The following is a 23,848-nucleotide window of genomic DNA, read 5'->3' as shown; positions in this document are numbered from 1 at the left end:
CACAATGCCTTGGGTTCAACTGACCCTGACCTCAAAGTACTTTTTATGGTTTAACAGACCATCTGTCTGCCCTAAGCTGAGAGGGTCATGTTAGGGGCACGTGCGAAACTGAGACATACAGAGCAGCCCTTGAACCTGGAACTCCACCCATACACCCCACTGAGAATCTTACCAAAGCAAGACCAGCCTAGGACGTGAGTTTGCCTCCTCTGGCCCCGCCCCCGTGGGGGCCCCACGCCGGCCTCGCCCCGCCCATCCCACTTCCCAAGCTCCCGCTCCTCCTCCAGCCCCGACCCCAGCTGATCTCGCCCCGCCCACCCTTACCAAGCTCCCACTCCTCCTCCAGGCCCGCCCATCCTGCCCCGCCCCCAATCTGATCTCGCCCCGCCCACCCTTACCAAGCTCCCGTCCCTCCTCCAGCCACGCCCATCCGGCCCCGCCCCCACGCTGCCTCTCCCCCGCCCGGTCCGCTTCCCGGTCGGAGCAACATCGCCTTCGGGCGGGGCGACCTGGAGCGGCCGCCCAGCGGGTGTCCCGGGCCCAGGTGGCTTCTGAGTCAAGATGGCTGCCGTGCGCCGCCCGTCGGCCGGGCCTCTGCTGCTGCGCGCAGCGCTCTGCCTGCTGTGCTGCGGCCCCGCGGCCGTGCGCGCCGTCCCTGAGCCCGGGCGCTGGGCAGCGACGATCAGCGACGTAAGTGGCGCCTCTTAGCTGGGCACCCCAGCAGCCCGGCCGCAGCCCCTCCTCAGCCGGTCAGGGAGTGGGGGCGACGGGCCCGCCCGCGCGAGGCCAGCTGCTCTGGGGCCCCGTCAGGCCGACTTCGCGGGCCGCGCCGGCCGGGGCGCTCGCCTGCGTCCCCACCGCCCCCCGCCGCGGCCACTCGGAGATCCCGGCTCCGTTCCGGCCGCAGGAGGACGCGCGCCACTTCCGCTTTCTCCGTCTATGGGAGGGGGACGCGCAGGGGCCGCCCACCTTCCTTCCTTCCTTCCTTCTGGGCCCCTGACTCCCGCCGTCCTGGGTCCTGGGTTCTGTGGGGAGATGGGGCTTTGGTGGAGCTGGTCTGCAGGCCGCAGTGTGGGAATGTCCTTCCAGGACAGGCCAGTTGAGCACTTGCGTCCAGTAGATAGAAGACGTGATGTGGCGGGATGGGCACGGGGAAGGGCAGGGGTGGTAACATTTTGGAAAAGCTTGCCAAAGAGGGCCAGGAAACGGAGGAGGGGCATTATCTCTAGATGAGATGACGCGTCCAATGCTGATTGACGAGTATTTTCTACACCCATGGAATGGGGTCCCAAGTTCTAAAGGCAAAACTTACATTTTGATGTTCTCAACCAGAAAAAGAAGGTAGTACCAGAGGCTGTGTTGCCTGTAACATAAAAGCTACACAGAGGTACAAAAGTGGCTATTTTTCTGAACCTTTACGACCCAGGGCAACCATTTCTTCCCGGTGCCCCCATAGGTGTGGCACATCCCTTGTATTGAATTTCTCTGGTCAATAAGAAGCAAAACTCAGAACCATACTCAGACCTTCTGTAGTGAATGGGCAGTATCATAAATTAAGACAGTACACAGTATTGGAAGTGAATCAGCTGCGTACTGGTTGTTAAATGACGACCATATCTCTAAAGATCTTTGTCAGGTGTACTTTGGATGTGGAGACTCCAAAGGCTTTTCCTTGGGTCCCGCATAATGTGCAGTCCTGGGGGGGGGGGGGGGGAGCAGGGGGAGGGGACGACCAGAAAGTCCTTCTTTGCAAAGAATGGGCTGACTCCCCCCCCTCCCGGCCCCTCCCCAATTTTAAGTTGTCAGGACTTGTCCTTCAGGATAGGAGAGTGGGCTTTCTTTCATTTGTGCTACAAATGCATCAAGAGACGGTTGTTTTGATTGTAGAGATCAGCAAATAGTTTAGAACACCTACTGTGTGCCACGCACGGCACTGGCCATTGCTATTGCAAAGGTGAGTTTCAGACAACAGCCCCTTCTCTCAAGAAGCTTACGCAGTAAGGACAGCAGTTGCCTACATGGCAGCATTCTTGGGATATTACTGGAGCTCTGAGGAGTCCTCCAACTCCGCTCTCTGGAGTCAGTGGCTGGCTGGTCTTAAAAGGTGTTACCTTGGTGAAGAAGGAGGGAGTAGAGCAGCAGCAGAGAAGGAAATCCGTGGTGTTTTTGCTGAGTGGAGTTCTGTCATGAGTGTTACAGGGAACTCGGGCCAGCATAAGCCTTCTGTGTCCGAACTTGGCCTTGAGCCTGATGCCAGGGTCTACCCTCGGGACCTGTGGGGTTTGGGACAAGTCGTATCAGTGAGTGAAGTGAGCTGGATTCTGGACTGGAGGGGGGTGGTGGAGGGTGCAGTGGATGCATGGGATCTAAACTTAGGACCTGTGGGGTCTGGAACAAGCATATCAGGGAGAGAAGTGGAACAGGTGGTGGAGGCTGCAGTGGACTATAGGTTACATGCCCTTTGTGAAGAGGGTAGTCGCCATTCGCTCTGCTGGGGGATAGTCTAGGCACAGAATTGCCAGGTCTGCTTTTTTAAAAGTCAGAATCCATATTTTTGTTATGTCATTTGATTTACAACTTTGTGGGCTAAACAAACTCCATTTATAAGTTGGATTATGCCCCCCAGGCCACTAGTAGTAACTTTTGGGTGTAAATAAGGGCGAGCCATTGAAGGATTTTAGACATAAATGCTAATCACTGTGGCTGGCATCTAAGGATGAATTCTAGGCTCAGATCTGGAGGCAGAGTACCAGTTAAGTTATTGCAGAAATGTGGGCAGAAAATGTCAAAGGCCTGAATTAGGGCAGTGGTAGGAGGAATGGAGAGTAAGAGCTAAGTGTGGGGAGTGTTTATGAGATAAAATAGTCATGTTTTGGGGGTAGGTGGTGGAGGAGAGGTGACTGGAAGGAGTCATGGCTTGGGTGACTGGATGGCATCACCTGCAACCAAGGTGGACAGGCAGGAAGAATTGACGAGGAGCAGAGAGGAGTGTGTCTGATTTAGGGAATGTTGGTGTGGAATGTGCGCTGGTCATCCCAGGAGACATGACCTTTAGGCAGTTGGGTATGTGGATCTGGCGCTCAGAGGAGAGATCTGGGCTGTGGGTTTTATTGTTGATCCGGCCTGGGGGTTCCATTATTTATAGTGATTGTTGTGGACACTATGTTGGAGAGGGTGGAGGGGTTTTCATGAAAGAGCTGCCTGCCCTGTCTGCTTTCCTTTCAATCCTAACTACTTGTTAACATAATCCCTTCACACAGCATTTTTATTCTTGGTTCAGGGCAAACATATAATAACTAATTAATACATTATTTTGTTTTAATTGTGGGAAAGGCTGTGAAGAAGAATGAGTCCGAGAGACCACATAAAGGAGGGTCTGGCCTGCTTTGGGATATGGTGATAAACTTCCCAAGAAAGGGACTTCTGAACTTGGCTTTAAAGGTTAGGAAGGAATCAAGAGGTGAAGACAAAGTGACAGGGATAAAGGCTTCTGAGTAAGTTTTCTGTGGCAGGAGTATCATGAGGGCAAGGAGCACCATGCTGTGGCGGAGCTGAAAGAAAGGGTCTAGAGGAAGTGGGCGGCCCTGATGATGGACAGTCCTGTGGGCTGCCGTGAGAACTGTCTGCTGTAAGCGCAGTCACCTCTCCTCCACCACCTACCCCCAAAACATGACTATTTTATCTCATTGTGAACCATCACAATGTAGAGAGAGGGCTGGTTGTTTTATCAGCAGCACGTTCACATAGTACCAGCCGCAGGTGTGCAGGCAGGTCCTGTGTCCGTGCAGCAGCCCTCACCTCCTAGGTATTGCTGGCCCCTGGCTGGGGATGCTGGTGCCAGGGACAGTCTGGAGCCTCATATCAACTGCAGGGAGGAGATACATAGGAAAGGATTTAAGCAAATGAATTAGAGTATGGTTTTAAAAAGTAATCACTCTGGTCAAAGGGAGGACGGCAAGGATTAGAGCTATATGTTTTACAGGGTAAAGCTATATTCTTAAATAGGGTGTAATTTAACATGGTTTTTCTGTATTGTTTTTCATTTTAGAAATCAGGACCTTTGATATTTAGAAAAATTATGTTTAATTCCACTGACATCAAGTTTTCTGGTAAGTCTTATAAACTAACGTAATACTACCGTAACAACATATCATAAACAAGTAACAATATATTATAAACTAATACATTAATTAAATGTAAGCTAATGTAACATGGTATCATCTATAATAATAAAAGGGCAATATGCTAATTAGACCGGATGTCTTCTGGACAAAGTGGCAGGGGTCGAGGCAGAGGCAATTAGGGGTGATCAGGCCAGCAGGAGAGCAGTTAGGGGTGAACTGCCAGCAGGGGAGCAATTAAGGGGCGATCAGGCTGACAGGGAAGCAGATAGGGGGTTATCAGGCTGGCAGGCAGAGGCTGTTAGGGGTTATCAGGCTGGCAGGCAGAGGCAGTTAGGGGTGATTAGGCAGGCAGGTGAGCAGTTAGGAGCCAGCAGTCCAGATTGCAAGAGGAATGCCTGACTGCTGGTTTAGGCCCAATCCCACAGGGATATCCCCTGAGGGATCCTGGATTGAAGAGGGTGCAGGCATGACTGAGGGAACCCACCCCATGCACAAATTTTGTGCACCAGGCCTCTAGTATTTTATAAAACAGGAAAATGTTTGTTTTTCAGTGGTCCTAACATATTAAGAATTTATTTTGTTTCTGTCAAGTCTTGCTTATTTTCAAGAATGGCTTTTTCTGTTTCAGAAAATGTAATATGATTATTCTTTAAAAACTATAATTAAAGTCTAGTAAAGTAGGCTTTAGCAAAAGGTATTTGACTTCTGTAAAATTTGACTCTAGATCTTAGTTTTTAAAACTAGATAAATTTCTTTTATGAATATATGAAATGTCATGATTGTGATAAAACTATTATGACCATCAACATTTTCTAAATATACATGTGATCATAGTATAAATAAAAATTTTAAGACACTAACATTTTAACTAATATTTTAAGACTTATGAAAGTGAAAATATTTGTTGGGACTGTGTTGTCTATGTAAATACTGCTGTGCAAGGATGACCAAGTCGTGGATCTTGAGATTTTCAATATCTTTAGTGGGTTTACATTGGATCATATTTACTGTGATCCAACTCCTCTTGGTGTTCCCAGTAACTTAACTGGGCAAGTTTTCTTTTTACCAGGGTTAAAGTTTTGAGATTGGGAGTATTTTTGTTGTTGTGGGTAACACAGATTGACTTCCTGAGGATTCTAAGCCATGACCCTTTTTTCTCTGTTATCTCATGCTCTGATCATTTGTTAGGTGAGTCTGCCATATGTGGGTCTTTGTTAAGGGAACTGGGCCAGCCTTCAGCTATAAAGCAGAGGTGGTTCAAAGCAACCTGGTGATATCAGATCATCAGTGGTGATAAGAGTTTGTAAGAGGAAATTGAAGTGCAAGGTGGGTGAGGAAAAAATTTTGGCATCTGATTGCTTTAATGAATTCATGTCTGAATGTCTAGACTAGGGGTGTCGAACTCAATCAGAGAAGGGGCCAAAATCTAAAATCCAGCCTAAATCGCGGGCCGAATGGTTTATTGAACAGTCATAAACTGTCATTGTGATGGAAACGCAGCAGAATGCAGTGATGACAGCGCGGTGCGGGCCACATTGCAAGGCCTGGCGGGACGGATTTGGCCCGCGGGCCTTGTGTTTGACACATGTGGTCTAGACAAAGAAGAAATTACATGGGGGAGAAAGTTATATGGACCAGTGAAACACAGAATTTTATTTATAAAAAAGTCAATATGTAATGTCAGAGATCAACAGTCAAGACATCTAAAGAAGGATTGAGGAGCATAAGGAGCTAGGAGCAAAAGCATAAGAAAATGAGGCAATAGTCAGGCAAAAAACCTGGCAGTGTCCAATATTATCAATGGAGAGAGGTCTTAGTGAACTCTGACTGTAGCAGTGGCATGTGGCTGGCAGGTGTGGATGTAGCCTCCTGTTCTGGTGCCATGCTTGTCAGGCAGCTTTCTCATCACCATTGGGCATCCAGGAAGGCATGCTGAAGGGAGATAATTAGTTTTCAGTTACTATTCGTTTTAAATGAGTTATTGAACATTCCTGTTTAGCGGTCGCCAACCTTTCGGACCTCACTGACCATCAGTGGTCCGCGGACCACGGTTGGCGAATGCTGTTCTAGTTCATACATTTACATTGGTGGTGTGGTGAAGGCGTGAGATGAGACTGAGTCTGTGTTCTCACAGAGCCAGATTTTAGTGCCTGAAAGCTAAGAATTGGTATCTTTAGTATGTGGCCATGCAGTTTGGTGGATAAGATGTCTGACTTCCCATAGGTGCTTCATTTAAGATGTAGTCATGAAGTCACTGTTGAAAATCTCTCAGTGTAAATCACCATATTAACAGAATGAAAGAAATACACTATATAATCAATCATCTCAGTATATTCAGAAGAGCATTAGAAAAATACCTATTCATGATAAAAACTCTCAGAAAACTAGAAAAACTTCCTCAATCTGATGAAGGGCATTTATGAAAAATCTATAGCTAACATACTGTCAGTTCTTTCCAGATTGATCTATAAATTTAATTCTATCAAAGTTAAAGTTGACTTTTATGTAGAAATTGACTAGCTGTTTCTAAAATTTATAGGTAAATACAAAGGGCCTAGAATAGCTAAAACAATTTTGAAAAAGAGCAAAGTTGAAAGGATTTTACTATTTTATTTCAAAACTTACATAAAGCTACAGTGATCATAACAATGTGGAACTGGCATAAGGATAGACATGTAGAACAAGGAATCAGACTAGAGTCCCAGAAGTAAACACACATGCATAAAGTCCATGGATTTTCAACAAAAGTATAAAAATAATTCATTAGAGAAAGGATAGTCTTTTCAACAAATGATGCTGGAACAACTGGATATGCACACTGTGAAACATGGACCTTGGATCATGGACTTAGAAGCTCTATCCCCACTTCTGTCCTCCCCGCCTGGTCCCATTTACAAAAATTAGGCTGCTGATACTATCTCACAAGCCACGGAGGCCTCTTAAAAGCTTTTTTTCTTTCTGTGCTTCATTTTGGATATTTCTGTTGCTTTGTCTTCAATTTCAGTGATATTCTTCTTCTGCAGTATCTAATTTGCTGTTAATCTCATACAATGAACTTTTTATTTTGGATATTCTATTTTTTCAATCTCTACAAGTTTGGTTCTTTTTAAAAATACCTTATTTCTCTTATCAGTATTTTCATGTTTTTCTTACATATTTGAGCATGAGGGACATTTTTACAGTAGCTGTTTTTACATTTTTATCTGCTAATTCTGTCATTTACATCATCTTTGTCATATTGATTGATTCATACCATGGGTATGAGTCGAATTGTCCTGTTTTTTATATCTAGTGGTTTTGTTTGGATGCTGAATATTGTGAATTTTGCATTCTTGAGTGCTGTGATGTATTTCTTTAAAAACTTTGTTCTGGCAGACAGTTAAATTTCTTTTGGGTCAGTTCTATCCTTTCCAGTTTTATTTTTAATTCTTTTAGGATTGATCTGGAGTAGCCTTTACTCCAGGGCCGACTTAGCACCACTTCTCAGGTGTGACCCTTCTGTGTCTCTCCCTGGTGCTTGGCGTATTGAATGAGGCCTGTGGACTCAAACAGTGCAAGCCCTATATGAACTCAGAATTGTGGGATTGTGCACGGGCAAGCTGCTATGCAGCCAGAGCCTCGAGGGGATATTTGTGCAGAGTTCTTTCACTCCTTCTCTGAGTCACTCCCAACTCTCGGGTGCTCTGCCCCAGAAATCCTACCAACCTCAGCCTCTGGCATCAGTTTCGATTTCCTTTGGTTACCTTCACGAAGTTCACAATGGTACCTGCCTCCTAGTACTCATGACCTGTATAATCCCTTCATTATATCATTGTTGATCTGACCAGTAGAATATGGCAGAAGTAATGGCATGTCACTTATGATGCTAGGTCATAAAAGACACTGTGGCTTCTTTGCCCTCTCTGGTGATATGCTGCCATGTTGTGACAAAAAGAGCTTTGTCTTATTCTAGACTTAATTCTTTTCAGTCTGTGTGATATTGTTACCCTCCTTCTGGAAACATCAATATACATAAAAAGTTAATATGCTAAGTGTCTGACTGTCTGACCGGTTGCTATGATGTACACTGACCACCAGGGGTGGCCATGACGCAGAAGTTGCCATGACATGCATAGAGAAATGACACCGCAGACCTGGCAACCACAAAGCAACACTCGGCGTCCCCCAAGTGGGACACAGGCCCCACCACCGCTCCAAAGGGACAGCCCACCAAATCACAGCCAACACTGCCGAGACCCAATGGTGCAAAATGCAGCCCACAGCCCAGCCCGGAAATGGGCACCTTCACGAAGCTCACAACGGTAATGACATCATGTGGCAGTGGCCAGCTTCCTCTCCCTAGTGACAGGCCACTATGTCCCTTCTTGACACACCAGGGGTGCTTGCTCAGTATTTTTTTAATGACTCAGTGAAGAGGACACTTAGAGTGAAGTAAATAGTGTCAACATATCTGGCCACTAGGTTGATTTTAACACTGGATTAACATATAGATGAATAGTAGGATAGCAACTTTGGACTAACAGTTATAATTTAATGAATTTACCGTTTCATTTTGCAGTGATTTTTGGAGAAATTAAGTAATGTTTTACTTGTTGTTTCATTTAAGTAGCCCATTTTAAATTATATTATTAAAACCTGAAGTTTACATTGGAGTATGTATATTATTATTATTGAAAAATGAGACTTTGTTTTCTTCAACAGTTAAATCATTCTATTGTCAAGAGCCTGTGAAGTTTACCATAGAGTGGTATTTGAAGCATTACACTTGTCAAAATGAATATGATAAGCTGGATGTAAGTAAAACACAATTTAAAAAATTATATTTATTAAAGTAATATTAATAACATTATATACCTTTTAGGTATGCAACATTATAATTAGATCTGTGTGCTCTATTGCGTGTTTACCACCAAAGTCTGGTCTCCTTCCATTACCATATATTTGACTCCCTTTGCTAAGGTGACCAGATTTTAACATTGGTAAAGCAGGACACCATTGACTGGAGGGGTGTGTGTGTGGGCGGGGGGGGCAGGGAGGAGGTCTTGATTAAAAATTTGGTCTATATGGAGCAACAAAAATTTTCATAGAACGCAAAAATAGTATTGTAACATATTTTTTAAATTTCAACATAAGTACAATTTACAAATATAATAAATAAAAAATTATGTATAGTATTATTTTATTCTTTGACATATTTCTCATTTGAGTGAATTATTTTAGTAGATTGCTGTCGTTGTTTAAAAGGTCATGAAATTTTTCACAAGAATTTGTTAAATTGCCGAAACCTGTTTGGCTCAGTGGTAGAGCATCAGTCTGTGGACTGAAAGGTCCCAGGTTCGATTCCGGTCAAGGGCATGTACCTGGGTTGTGGGCACATCCCCAGTAGGGAGTGTGCAAGAGGCAGCTGGTCGATGTTTCTCTCTCATCGGTTTCTAGCTCTCTCTCCCTCTCCCTTCCTCTCTGTAAAAAATCAATAAAATATATTTAAAAAAAAAAAAAAAAGAATTTGTTAAATTATATTTCACACATCAAGTGGTTTTCAAAGTCTTAACACTTAATTGTAACGTGACTCGTAAGTGTCGCTTTCAAGGCCGGCGCTAGACTTTTTGCTGCCACTATAAAATATAAATAATACGAGTACTGTCTGTTAAATTCAAGAAAATTTATGTATTTATGAAATAAATAAATAAATTACCTAAATTATCTGAATAGCTGATTTGTAATGACATCACTTGTTTAACTAACTTACTAGCATACAGTACGATGTGCATCATCAGAGACAGTTACAAAATGTTTTCGTTGTTGCGAACTTTGATAAGCAGTTCTCGATAATCAGTTCTCAGCAATTATTTGTTATTATTAAAGTTTAACATAAAATTAACAAAAATAATATAAAACTCATATCCTGGCTAAATAGCCACATGACCACCAAAATTTAGTCCCTTCCCGTTCTCCCAACATCCCCTAACTTGTCGTGCATTCTTTCCAAAAATTAGGACTTTTTTCAAACAAATTGTTCAAAATCAGGACTGTCCTGCCAAAAGCAGGATGTCTGGTCACCTTACCCTTTGCCCAATTTGCTCCTCTCATCCTTTCTCCCTTCTGGTAACCACCATACTGTGTTTGTCTGTGAGTTTCTTTTTTATTATTTTGTTAGTTTGTTACTTTTTGGGTTTTATCCCACATATGATTGAAAACATACATTTTTTGCCTATCTTATTTCACTTAGCATAATACTGTCAAGATCCATCCATGTTGTCACAAATGGCAATATTTCACTCTTTTTTTTTTAAATATATTTTATTGATTTTTTCAGAGAGGAAGGGAGAGGATTAGAGAGCTAGAAACATCGATGAGAGAGAAACATTGACCAGCTGCCTTCTCCAACCCCCTACTGGGGATGTGCCCACAACCAATGTACATGCCCTTGACCAGAATCGAACCTATGACCTTTCAGTCTGCAGACTGACGCTCTATCCACTGAGCCAAACCGGTTTCGGCTATTTCACTCTTTTTTTATGCTGAGTGGTATTTCATTGTACATATCACATCTTCTTTAATCAAATCATTCATTGAAGGACACTAGGTTGTTTCCATGTCTTGGCTATTGTGAATGATGGGGCGATGAACACAAGGGTGCATATATCTTTGTGAATTAGTGTTTCCATATTTTTGTCAAATTATCCAGAAGAGAAATTGCTGGGTCATATTGTAGCTCTATCCTTAATTTTTTGAGGAACCTCCATTCTGTTTTCCATAGTGGCTGCACCAGTTTCAAATCCCACCAACAGTGTATGAGAGTTTCCTGTTCTCCACATCCTTGCCAACACTTGTGTCTTGTCTTTATTTATAATAGACATTTTAATAGGTATTATGAGATAACTCATAAACACAAGTTTTTTTATGGATATAAAGCTGTGAAGGAAAATTATGAGCATAAATATTAGCTCATCAGGTGAAGAGGCTAGAAATATAGATTATATTCTTAGAAATGCCACAGATTAGTTTTGGGCCTTAGGTAATACATGCTTTAATTCTATCAAAGCATATGCTTTCTGAGAAGACATATCTTTTCATTTCCTTGTATCTTACGAAAAGGTTAGCAAACTTTAAATCAGACATGTAGGGTCAAATATAAACAATAATTTTACTTTAAAAAGTAATGTAAAAATTTTACTGCATTAAAAAATTAGTAAAAGGGCACCTAGAACTTATGTAAGTTACAGGTAGATTTAATTTGAGCAGATCTCAGAAGTGAGGAGGGAAAGGAACCGTCAGGAAAAGGTGGGGGGAGACTCGGGTGGTGGAGCTGAGAGAGAGGAAGAGAGGCCAGGCGGGATTTGTCCTGCCCTGGCCTGCAGCCTGAGCCCCTGTGCCCTCACCCAGGGATTTCTCTTAACGATGCCCCCCATGATTTCTTCACAGATGTATGTTCTGTTAGCTCCTAGTGTTTTTTGTTTTTGTGGGTTCTTCTGTTAATCTTCACCAAGCATATTTTTTCCATTGATTTTTAGAGTGAGTGTCCCAGTAACATCCTTTTTAGCAAGCTTTGTTTGTTTGTTTCTGGTACAGGAGCCAATCTAGGATCGCATTGCATTTCTGAGGCTGTGGGTTGTTGTTGTTTTTGTTTTTGTTTTTCAGTCTTTCATGACACATCAATATATTTGAAGTGTACAAGCCATTTATTTTCACCAAATGTCCCTCAATTTGAGAACTACTGATGTTTTCTCATGATTAGGTTTGCCTTATTTTGGGGGCAGGCATACCAGAAAATGCTGGTTTGTCCCATTTTTTTTTAATCAGGGAGTTTCTGCCAGGTTTCACCACTGTGAAGTTACTACTTTTCCTTTTGTTATTAACAGTAATTTGTGAAAAAATATTTTTATTTTTATAATATGTTTATTTATATAAATACTAGAGGTCTGGTGCACCAGATTTATGCACTGGGGGGCGGAAAGGGGGGAGTTCCTTCAGCCCAGCCTGCTCCCCTTTGCAGTCCAGGACCCCTTGGGGAGAATGTCCACCTGCCAGCTTAGACCAATTCCCCAGGGATTGGCCTAAGCCAGCAGTCAGACATCCCTCTCCAAGTATGGGGCTCTTGCAGTCCAGGACCCTTCACTCCTTACAACCTACCTACAGTGGAGGCTCCCACCACTGCCGCTGCACTCAACAGCCATAAGCCTGTCCTCTGGCTGAGCAGCACTACCTCTGTGGGAGCACACTGACCGCTAGGGGACAGCTCCTGCATTGAGCGTCTGCCCCCTGGTGGCCAGTGCACATCATAGCAACTGGGTCATTTGCCTTTTGGTTTATTTGCATATGAAGCTTTTATTATTGTATATAGGATGTATCCTCTTTCTTCATCAATCCTGGTTTTCACCTCCTTGATTCTTGCCCAATAAATCGATTATTACTCTGATGCTTGTTACATGGTGATTTTCTGATCCATGTGTTCTCCCACATTTATTAGCATTCTACCGTGAGAATGAACTATCTTTGCTCCTATCTTACCTATCTGCCAATGGGCTATCACCTGTTATTTTGCTCACATTGTCCCATACCCTTTTCTTGATGCCTGGTAGCTGCCATTAGGTTTTATTCCTGTATCTGGGAGGGAAGAACCCCAGGTCCTGATGAGTAAATGAGTGTCCCTGCACTCAGTCAGGTTTGCACCTTTGCTTTGCGTTGCTAAGTGTCTGGTTTGTCTTTCCTCCTGGTAAAATGCTGCTTTCTCTCTCTGAGATTTTTAATACTTGGGATAAAATGGAAGTAGCCCCAGGGACAAGTATTATGTATTTCAAAACTCCTTAATCACTTTCATACTATAAGATTATGGTTATATTCTGTATTACTGTCTCTGGGCAAGCACAATTGAATGGCTAAGATATTATGATCCGTCAGTTTTACTTAAAATTATATTCAAACTTTTTTCTGTATTTTGTTCTGCATATTTTCAAGTGCTCCAAACTGAATATATTTTAATATTATTTAAATATTAAATTATATTCTTGGTTAATAAGTATGCAAATAAATAACAAAATTTTACCTTGGGTAGGAGCAGTTATCAAAGCCTGAAAGTGTTGGCAGAGACTATTGTGTTAATTATTTGAAGAACAGTGAATGTTGGACAACAAAAAATGAAAACATAGATTGCAACAGTGACTTACAGGTGTTTCCCTCATTATATGTGAGTATCTTGTCTTGCTATGTTAACAGAGAATTTATTTTACTCCCGGTGCATACAAGTATCAGCCTAAACTCTGTTTTACCATAATTTTTATTAAGATGCTTAATTTGTTAAATTTTAGGCTTAGCTCTTTGTGAATGTGGTAGCACATATTAAGATGTTGGCCCCATTTTCTGTTTCTTTGTTCCCCTATACAACAGCGTCATTTCATGATGTGCTGTCAGTTCATCTCTCTTCTCTCCACTACATTGGTCCACCAGAATCCCAGCTGTCAAGGTTACCAGTGACCACGTTGTTCAATCCAGTGGTCTGCTCCTCTTACTACAGTCTGTCAGCATTTAACACACAACACTCTGTCCTTCTCTATGCACTTGTTCCCTCCCTGGGTGGAAGGTCAGATTCTAAAATGTCACCCTCAGTCATCTCTGGGTGACATTGAGGTTGTGGGTCATTTTAACTTATTTTTTGCTCTATGAATTATGAAATGTAAATATGTCTTAGCAAACATTTTAATGGGATTATTTTAAAATGTTATGAAGTGTAATAAACATATAATAACTTGTGCTTATCAGAGGTATATGGCTTGATGAATATTTTAGCACCAGGAGCTCCCTTTTAAGTTCCTAGTACTGTCCCCCTACCATAGCCACTGTCCTTATTAAGGGAGTTATTTTTCCGAAGCAGGACTTTGTCACTCCTTTATGGGCTACAGTGAAATTTGTTTTTTGATATTCAGCTTTTAAATTTTTACTTTTTTTTATAACACATTTTTTTCTTAATTGTTAAAATTGTCCCCATAAAAATGCAGCAATATAAAATGAAGTTATTTATTCTTCTTTCCAGAATAAAGAACTAATTTCAAATATTGGGAATGTTTCAAACCAGGAAGAACAAATGGTAGGTCATCTTATTTGTCTTTACATCAAATTATATACATGAACTATATAGTAAGACTGAAAGAATCGGCTGATGGGTAGAGCGCTTGGTGAGTGATATAAAATGGGGTTGTTAGAGTTGGGAAAGAAAAAAGAACCTTTATTTAAAACAACATACTTCCTTGCACTGTCTATATGAATTTTATACAGACTTGTTTTTGTGTTAAAAATCTCTTTAAAGTTATTATTTAAACTTAACTTCTATGTAGCCTTTCTTTTTCTTTAAAAAATAAAATTTGTTTTCAAATTTTCAAGACACATATTAACAGACTGGTATGTATCATCACTAAGGATGCAAAGAAATAGGTAGAAACCATGAGTGTAGCATGGAAGGGAGAGAAAATTCGGTATTTTGGGGAATTGCTAAAAGTCAGAAGACCAAGAGGCTGAGAGGGTTAGAAGGAGTTGTATATAGGAACTGAGCAGAGTTAGGAGAGCTTAATGCTCGCTTACTGGTTGTTCATGTTTCTGGTTTTCTTGCACCATCTTAAAAAGTAGCCGGATAGTGGAAAGGTTTTCACGCGGCAGCCGGAGGGACACACACTCTGCACTAACTGACACAGGTGGAGGAGGAAGAAGTGAATGGAAGGACAGGAAATATTCCGCAAGGAGGAATGTGAGAAGTTTGGCCCAGTTATGTGGGGCCTTGAAGGGGTCATAGACATTACAGCAGCAGGTATAGTCCCCAGTGGGACTGCTAGTAACTTAGTACCTTGAAGAATTTAAATAATTTAGCCTGTATGCGGAATCTGAGTCATTTCTCACAATGTTATCTGACTTCTTCCTCCCACAGTTCAATTAAAAAACACATTGAAAAACTGAATGCTTGATGACATTTGGATAAAGTAAGGGAAGAGAAACTATTTGGATGGTGATAGTAAATAACACATAGAGTGGTAACAATAAGGGAAATCTGTAGAAATATAAAAAGTAGAAAACCTTAAGGAGTGAAAAGGACTTCTTTTTTCCTCTTTCATCCTTTGGGTTTGGAAGGATGTGGTAGAAAACGGGGGATTGCTCTGGCCAGTGCGGCTCAGCTGGCTGGAGCACCTCCCGTACACCGAAAGGTGGCGGGTTTGATCCCTGGTTGGGGCCCATGCTCTCTCTCTCTCTCTTCCTTTCTCTAAAATAAATTGTTAAAACACGGGGTGGGGGGATCCTTTCACTGCCCACTATTTCTTTTCTGTGTGTTACTTGTTTGTGTTTTTTAAAAATGACCCAACTCGCTTATTAAAAGTTGTTTTAAAATGTGGCAAACAGTTATTTAGCTCAATTTTAAAAATAACAAAGGATTTTTTTTTTTCCTGTTTCAGGATGTTGTTGCAAGAACACATAAAGATGGGTTTCACATCCTTATTGTTTCTATTAACACGGAAAAAATCAATGCAAAATGGAATTTGAATGGTACAGTTAAACTGTATGCATGTTTATTAGCTAATTGCTGTCTGTTTTTTTATCATTGATCCAAATCTACATTCTCTGTTAAAACACATTGAAAAATGACTTTCTGTTAATCTCAAAAATGAATAATCTGTTTATTTGTGAGACTTAAAACTTTATATTATCTTATTGAATTAGAAATTTTAAATTAAGTTAAATAATTTTAAACTTAATGGTGTGATAGAAAACCATTATTACAGATGTAAAAAAAAAAAAAAAAAAAAAAAAAAAACGGGCAGGCAACATCTTAATTGTATTTGAAGTAGATTATATTCTGCTTGTTGAAAATGGCCATCATCAGGGTTTGAAAATTATTGTTCTTTGAAAAGTTTTTTTAAAACATTAGTTTATAGCTTAGAGTAGAAGTAGCATATCTGGCAACTGTGGCTTCTGAGGTCTGTGAGCCCCCTCCCCCACAAGCTAGCCCTTCTATGGCTCATTAAGCCGTAGTTCTCCCTGCCCAGAGAAAGAGCATCCTCACAATAAGCAGTTTTCAAGGGAATGAAGGCCTTCACACGCCCTGGAATTGCTTTTGCTGTCATTTTCCAGAGCGGCACCTGCTGGGCTGACAGTAGCCAACAGCCTGTCAGCATCCTGAGGATTTGCATTCTGCTCTGCCTCATCCACTGGGGACACAGAGCGGAAGCCAGGCTCTGTCTCTGAGAGGCGTCCAGTGCGGGGGAGGGGCAGAAAGCAGTGGGGTGAACAGGCATCACTGCAGAGAAGCACAAGGCTGGTGTCTCGTGGGGGAAGCTAATGACCCTTGGGGAAGCCGGTGCAGGGGCTGATCGGGAAGAATGTGAAGTGGGGCCTCCTTCCGGAGGTGATATGTGGGCCAGGCCAGGCCACATAGAGCAAGCAAGGATCTTGATGCCATTCTGCTATCTCGCTGGACCTGATCCTTCCAGGTGCTAGAGGCAGGGTTCAGGCCCTGCTAGTTAGAAACTGCAGCAATTGCCAAGTCCAGCGAGTTCTGTATGGTTCTGGACACTGTGTTTATTCTCACTGTCTTAGACGCCAACCCAGACTAGGTTCTTGAGGTCAGTCGTTCATCCCAGGTAATGAAGGGAGACAGAGTCCTCAGGAGGTTGGTTACTCAGCAGGGGCCAGACCATAGCCAGTGCAACTCTGCTCTCTGCATGAGGTGAGATTTGGCCCAGGCTTTACCACCGAGTGTGACTAGTGAAGGTTTCTTCATAAGGTCACCTTATATAACCAGCAACTGTCCAGTCTGTGTGTGCTAGGTAAAGATTCAGCATGTCAGCTTGCTTTGTATTTTTGAAGTTGCCTGGGGAATGAGCTTACATTTAAAACTTAAGAGAAAACTGTTAATTTAACTGTTTACTTTCTTTATCCCCACCCTTACTTTCACCAGTTTCTCTTTCTATGATGGGGCCGAAAGGATATCTCTCTGCATCAGATTGGCCTCTCATGATTGTGAGTATGTTTCACCATTTAAAAAAAAAATTGTATCCTAATTGGAAAATTAAAAATTCTAAGATTTCAGTGATGGTAATCCTTTAGTACAGTGTTTCCCAAAGTGTGGTACACGTACCCCCAGGGGTATGGGAAGAGTTTGGTGGGGGTATGCGTTGCACCGGAGTTTGGTGGGGATATGCACTGCACCGTGCTTAGCTGCGCCTAATTCTACATTCTCATGAGTACGAGGGGTACTCAGCGTTACGAAAATTATAGAAGGGGTACACACATGTCAAAAGTTTGGGAAACACTGCCTTAGTAGATAGTGTCCTGACATGCCCTCTCTGTCCAGAGTGACTGGAAAATAAAGGATAATATTTATTTTATAGTTGAATGAGAAATACTGATTTTCAAATGACAATAAGGCTTAGGTGCTTACAGTTGCTTCTTTCCCTACAGTTTTACATGGTGATGTGCATTGTCTACATTTTATATGGCTTGCTCTGGCTGATATGGTCTGCTTGTTATTGGAAAGACATATTAAGAATTCAGTTCTGGATTGCAGCTGTCATATTCCTGGGAATGCTTGAAAAAGCACTTTTTTATGCTGAATACCAAAACATCAACAGCACTGGGCTATCAAGTAAGTTGTGACTTTTCCCAAAAACACAGTACGATCTCCGGGGCCTCGGTGTATGAGCCCAGCTTTGAGAACAGCCACGTTATAGGTGAAGAGGAGGGAGGCTCAGGAGAGACCAGGAGTGTAACTCTGATCTGGGCCAGCATGTGTGTCGTCTTCATTTTTTATTTTTCTTCTTCTTTATTTATTTATTAGTTTTTGATTTAATAAATCTTTATTGTTCAGATTATTACAATAGTTTCTCCTTTTCCCCCATAGCTCCCATCCACCCGGTTCCCACCCCACTCTTTGCCCTTACCTCCACACCACTGTCCTCATCCGTAGTGTACAATTTTTGTCCAGTCTCTTCTTGCACCCTTCATACCCCTTTTCCCCTGAGAATCATCAGTCCATTCCCTTCCTATGCCCCTGATTCTATTATATTCACCGATTTATTTTGTTCCTCAGATTTTTAATTCACTTGATTTTTGGGTTTACTTGTTAATAGATATGTATTTGTTGTTCATCATTTTTATCTTTACTTTTTCCTTCCTTTTCTTAAAGAATACCTTTCAGCATTTCATATAATCCTTGTTTGGTGGTGATGAACTCCTTTCGTTTTTTCTTATCTGTGAAGCTCTTTATCTGACATTCAATTCTGAATGATAGCTTTGCTGGGTAGAGTAATCTTGGTTGGAGGTTCTCGCTATTCATCACTTTGAATATTTCCTGCCACTTCTGTCTGGCCTGCATAGTTTCTGTTGAGAAATCAGCTGACAATTGTATGGGTGCTCCCTTGTAGGTAATTAACTGTTTTTCTATTGCTGCTTTTAATATTTTCTCTTTGTCTTTTGCTCTTGGCATTTTAATTATGATGTGTCTTGGTGTGGTTCTCTTTTGATTTCCTTTTGTTTGGGAATCAAACTCTGTGCTTCCTGAACTTGTAAATCTATTTCTTTCACCAAGTGGGGGAAGTTTTCAGTCATTGTTTCTTCAAATAGGTTTTCAGTATCTTGCTCTCTCTTCTTCTGGCACCCACATAATCCTAATGTTGGTACGCTTGAAGTTGTCCCAGAGGCTTCTTACACTATCTTCAACTTTTTGGATTATTTTTTCTTTTTTCTTTTCCTGTTGAGTGTTTTTTTTAAATCTTTGACTTGGTTCTTCTGTTCCTCTGATCTGCTGTTGGGTCTCTGTATAATATTTTTTATTTCAGCCAGTGTATGTTTAATTTCTAGTTATTCCTTTTTCATATCCTCTAGGGTCTCACTAAATTTATTGTCCTTTTCTGGGAAATTCTTGAAAAACCTTATAATCATGGTTTTGAATTATATCAGTCGTTTTTTTTCTTCCATCACTTTCGTTTGTGATCTGTTACTTTGTCTCCACATTTTCACTGCTTCCCTGAGTTGGTAGGGTAACTTTGTGTGCTAGGTTTCCTATATGACCCAGTGGGTCAGCCTCCCCACTTATCTGAGGTAGACACTCTTGGTGCACCCCTTTGTGGTGTGTGTATACAGCCTTGTTGGAGTTAAGTCTTGATTGTTATTGGTATTACTGGGAGGAATTGATTGTGTGTATCAGCTGTGTTTGGCTATGTGTATCAGCTGTGTTTATGCCAGGAGACCTGTGCTGGAGACAGCCTTATAGGACCAGACTTGTAAAATTTCAAAAGCCTCTGTGCTCAGCTTGGATGGGGCGGAGTCTCAGGGCTGAGAAGACAGTCTTGGCTTCCCATCAGCCCTGCCCTTGCACTCATGCTTCCATACCTCTGCCTTCTTTGGCTCCCCTGAGTTTCTGCCTGACAGTCAGATTCCCTCAGGCTTGCTTAGAACTTGGGTTCAGTGCATTTGGAACTGGGGTTCAGTGCAGTCAGGAGCTTCTGACTCCCTTCTGCTGGGGAGAGCTAGCAACAACCTCAACAATCAGTCTTCTCTGTGTGCACTCGCTAGCACACCGCAAGCCTCCAGACCCCTGCCTGCTGCAGCTTCCCCGAGTCTCTGAGTCTCCATGTGCCTTTTCCTCAGAAGCATGTCCCTGAGCGCGGTCAACCCTTCTGAGCTCTCTTCCTTCCAAGGATCAGCGACTGAATGAACTGTTACTACCTGACAGTCCAGACTTCCCCTTATGAGCCTGGGTCATGGGGTTTCGCCCAGAACTAGGGTTTAGTGTATTTGGAACTACGGTTCAGTGAAGTCAGGGCTTCCTTCCCTCTCCCACCAGAGAACACCAGCCAGGCACTCAGCGCCCTTCCTCTCTGCGCATGTGTCTCCGTACCTCAGCCCTTTGCAGCTCCTCTGATTCTCCGTGAGCTTTCCTCTTCTGTTTGTAGAATTTCCATTCAGCCAGCTTTCCTATGGTTCTGGATGATGTCCATTCTGTCTTTTAGTTGTAGTTTTGAAATTGTTGTGCAAGGCAGCAATTTAGGTGTTTACCTATGCTGCCATCTTGGTTTCTCCCCCTATTTTTCTTCTTGTTGACTTTCCCTCCCTTTCCTCCATGGAAGAAGAAAATCTCTTTCCCTTATGGCCAGCCACCTTGACTGGATTAAAACCACACAGTGTCTGGCTGGGGAGCTTTGAGTACTGTCAGTTTTGTATCATATTTATCTGTTTCCCTCTTGCCCTGTACTTCTTTCTCCTCAAAAAAAAAAAAAAAGAAAAGAAAGAAAGAAAAGAAAAGAAAAGAATATTTGCCCCTTGGGAGTAAAATCAGTGGTGCCTACAGTCTTCTTGCATTATTCTGCCTCTTCTCAGGCAGAAATCTCAATGTGAAGTTTATGTGCAAAGCAGGGGGGGCATGTGCTTGGGCATCCACAGTGTTTGCCCAGACTTCTAGAAGGTAGATGTCAGAAAGTCAGAGAAGTCAAGGAACAGTTCATTCAGTTGCCGAGCCTTTGAAGGGAGAGAACTCAGAAGGGCTGACCACGCTTAGGAACATGCTTCTGAGGTGTGAGGATGAGCTTGGCTCAGATTGTCAAAGAGCGTGCTTGTGTCTCTACTAGTAGTTATTTAAAATCCTCTAAGAGAGAAAAAACAGTTGGAATACAGATAAAACAAATTAGGCATAATGCTGATAATTACTCAAGCTGATTTCATGTGATTTCATTTACTGTCTCTCTGTGCTAGGGAATGATTGTCATTTCCCCAAATAAAAAGTTTAAAAGAACTTGTACAAAAGAATAAAAAGAGGACAGCATCCAGAGAGGCACATGAGAGGTGCTATTACTCCACACGGAGTTTAGTGACATTTTTTGTGTCTCGAACTAAATAAGGAAGGAAGGATGGGGCTGCTGCTGATGGCTGGGATTGAAGTGTTCCTGAATGTTGGAGGAGGCAGGTGGTCATCTCTTACCTGTGAGGGTCAGCGTGGAGTGGACTTCGGTAGGGGCAGCCATTGCCTGTGCCCTATTTGCTGTCCTCAAGCCCTCTGTCTGGGATGGCACCAGCAGGGCTTGGGAGACAGACCCCATACTGCTGTCAGTGTTGAGTCGTGTGGAGAGGAGAGTGCCAGGAGGCTGAGCAGGGGCTGAGGTGTGGTTTCCCGGATGGGAATTCTGTTACTGATGCTGTCTTGCTCACATTGATCCTGGAAGAAGAGACTTTAAAGGGGTGTGAGCAGTGATTGTTAAGACCCAAGGTGGGTTTTAACATTAAGAATGGGTCATATCAGGTTGACTTCCTTCCTTTGTGCTTCTAGATTGGTCATGGAAAACAAATAGTAAACTGCGTATATCTGTACCTCTTCAAGGTATTTGACAGGTCTCTTGTGATTTCTTGTGGACAAGGTGGAGAAAGGAGCTGAAATGAGGTGGATTCTCTAATTCTCGTTTCTAATTCTCTGCATCTGCACTGCCAGCTTTCTTTCCTGGACTTCTGGAATAGCCCCAAGCGTTTCCTCTCTTGCAGTCCAGTTTTAAGCCATCAAGTACAGCAATCCTGTATTTACAAAGTAAAATAAAGCTGTCCATTTTATTTCAAGGGTCACCAAACTATTTCTGCCGTATAGTAACTATTTTAGGCTTTGCAGGCCATACAGTCTCTGTTGCAGCTGCTCAGCCACAAACAAGTGAGCGTTCCAATAAAACTTTATTTATAAAAACAGGCCTAAGGGCAGATCTGGCCTAGGGCTATAGTTTACTGGTTTCTTTTTTACTCCCTCGTTTACTATTGATTACACCCTGCCCTTAGCTTCAGGTTGAGATTCAGAACATGGCCTGCAGCCTGGTGACTGCTATTTCCTGTCCGGCCTATTTCCTTGGCACCTCCTTACTATGCTCTGTTGCAGACATGCTGAATTTCCCTTCTCAGAGCACTGTTAGCTTTTTTTCTTGTCTCCTCTCTACCTTTGGATGTGCCATTCTTTTGCTTCTTCTGACTCTCTCAGGTAGTTTACTTTGCTGGGCCTTCAGATCCTGATTTAGATGTGGCTTCCACTGAGAAACTTACCTGGATTCACATGCTCCTCCCCATGAGTGGGTTAGCTTGGCTTTCCTCACAATCCAGGAGACTGTGTTGCCTCTGTCACTTACCAGGCTGGGTTTCATCTGTTGACTTGTCCTAACCAGAGTACGGGCTCCTTGAGGCAGGGACCATGGTATCTGTTACTGTTGTAGCCACATGTGAATAAAGATGAAGGCATCCTGAGACAAGACTGTAAGGGACTAAGGGGGAGATTGGCCATGGAGGAAAGTTCAGGCACACGATTTCATGCTGGTACAAGAAAGCTGTGCCCAGCAAAGCTGATAAGGAGAATTCATCAGCTGGCGGTGAATCCCCTTCACTGATGTTTCCAACATCAGTTGAGTTAGTCCTTGGAGATCCAATATGGCTAATCCACCTGAAGTCAGATGTCACTGTATGTGCTACATGTTTAGAATTGGTGGCAGGCCTCCAGACGTACACAGAGTGAGCTGCTTTCTTCTCCTCAGCCCAAGGTTTGCTGATATTTGCGGAGTTGATATCTGCCATCAAGAGGACACTGGCCCGCCTCCTGGTGATCATCATGAGCTTGGGATACGGCATCGTGAAGTAAGTCCCGCTATGCTGGAAAGTCATGGCGTCTGTAGTCCTGCAACTAGCCACCCCCACTGTGATCCTGCGAGGCTGGACACCTCTCGGTATCATTGCACAAACCCCATAGGGAAGCCTCTGCAAGAACACGTTCCCCAGGAATGGCCGAGCACTTTGTTAGGGTTTCAAAATCAAGGTCCCGAGTTAGAATTGGTAGTTTTGTTTGTTTGTTTGTTTGTTTATAGTTCAGGGAATAATCAACTGAAGGATATGGAAAATTTTAAATAGTCCTTGAAGTGCAATCCATTTTCTAAACAGCATAGTTACGCTTTTATTACTATATTTGGTCATCTTAAGAGAAGGCTCACCACCAAATCAGCAAGATTTCTGACTGAAATCCTGACCCCTCAGCAGCCGCTTCTTCCCAACCCTCTCAAGTAGGTCTTTCCTCTCATCCCTGTGAGTCTAGGGGCCTGAATGTGAAAGAGCTTCTCCTCTTTCTCATCTTCAGACCATTCTTCTCTCTCCCCTAAAACCCGCTGACTCCTGGAGCTCAGGCCTTCAGGCTGGACCACCTGCCCCATCTTTTGCTGTGGCCCCTGTCACTGTCCAGGTTTCTTCTCTCATCCCTTAGCTGGCTGAGCCCTTGCTCCCTGTCTCCACCAGAATTCCCTGTGCGTTAGTAACCTGATCTCCCCTCATCACCTCTGCTGTCTTGCCCTTCACCTCACCTCTGCTGGGATTCAAGATTTTATGACTCTGTGTACCTGAATCCTTATCATCATCAGAGTTTTAAACAATCCACTCTTCAGCTCTCACTGCCTCTCTCCTGTTCACTTTTTCTGATGTGTCAGTTCCAGTCACTCTTTGATCCTGGTGCGGCCTCTGGCCTTTGGTCCTCACCTTCCGCTGGCCCTCCCCTGTCACATGTCACCTACCTTTTAGCTGTACATTCCTGATCCTGCAGGGCACTGACATCTTGCAAACCTCTTGGGCCCTTTTCCTGGTTTCCCTGCCTCTGACATGGTCTCCTGTCAGTCTGTTCAGACAGCTGTAGCTAAGGCAGTCCTTTCAAAATGTAATTCAGGTCTCATTGCTAGTATTTTCTGCTC

General features: G+C 42.9%; 1 protein-coding gene across 3 annotated transcripts in view; it reads left to right on the top strand.

Moving 5' to 3' along the window:
* The first annotated feature begins 445 nt into the window (after positions 1–445).
* TMEM87B (transmembrane protein 87B) overlaps positions 446–23,848 on the top strand; it is a 43,208-nt gene continuing 19,805 nt past the window's right edge. Inside the window, exons 1-9 of one of the 3 annotated variants that reach the window (XM_036436019.2) lie at positions 446–690; positions 4,049–4,109; positions 8,826–8,917; positions 13,180–13,311; positions 14,155–14,208; positions 15,560–15,650; positions 17,062–17,123; positions 17,565–17,748; positions 22,655–22,754. In XM_036436019.2, the coding sequence (XP_036291912.1) occupies positions 562–690; positions 4,049–4,109; positions 8,826–8,917; positions 13,180–13,311; positions 14,155–14,208; positions 15,560–15,650; positions 17,062–17,123; positions 17,565–17,748; positions 22,655–22,754 (905 nt within the window). In that variant the 5' untranslated portion in view covers positions 446–561. The remainder of the gene's footprint in view (positions 691–4,048; positions 4,110–8,825; positions 8,918–13,179; positions 13,312–14,154; positions 14,209–15,559; positions 15,651–17,061; positions 17,124–17,564; positions 17,749–22,654; positions 22,755–23,848) is intronic. The other 2 variants (XM_036436020.2, XM_036436021.2) reach the window with 2 other exon arrangements.

The sequence above is a fragment of the Pipistrellus kuhlii genome, unplaced genomic scaffold (genome assembly GCF_014108245.1).
Source record: "Pipistrellus kuhlii isolate mPipKuh1 unplaced genomic scaffold, mPipKuh1.p scaffold_m20_p_13, whole genome shotgun sequence".
NCBI lineage: Eukaryota > Metazoa > Chordata > Mammalia > Chiroptera > Vespertilionidae > Pipistrellus > Pipistrellus kuhlii.
The sequence above is the reverse complement of the archived record's forward strand: the minus strand, read 5'-3'. Positions and strand labels throughout refer to the sequence as shown.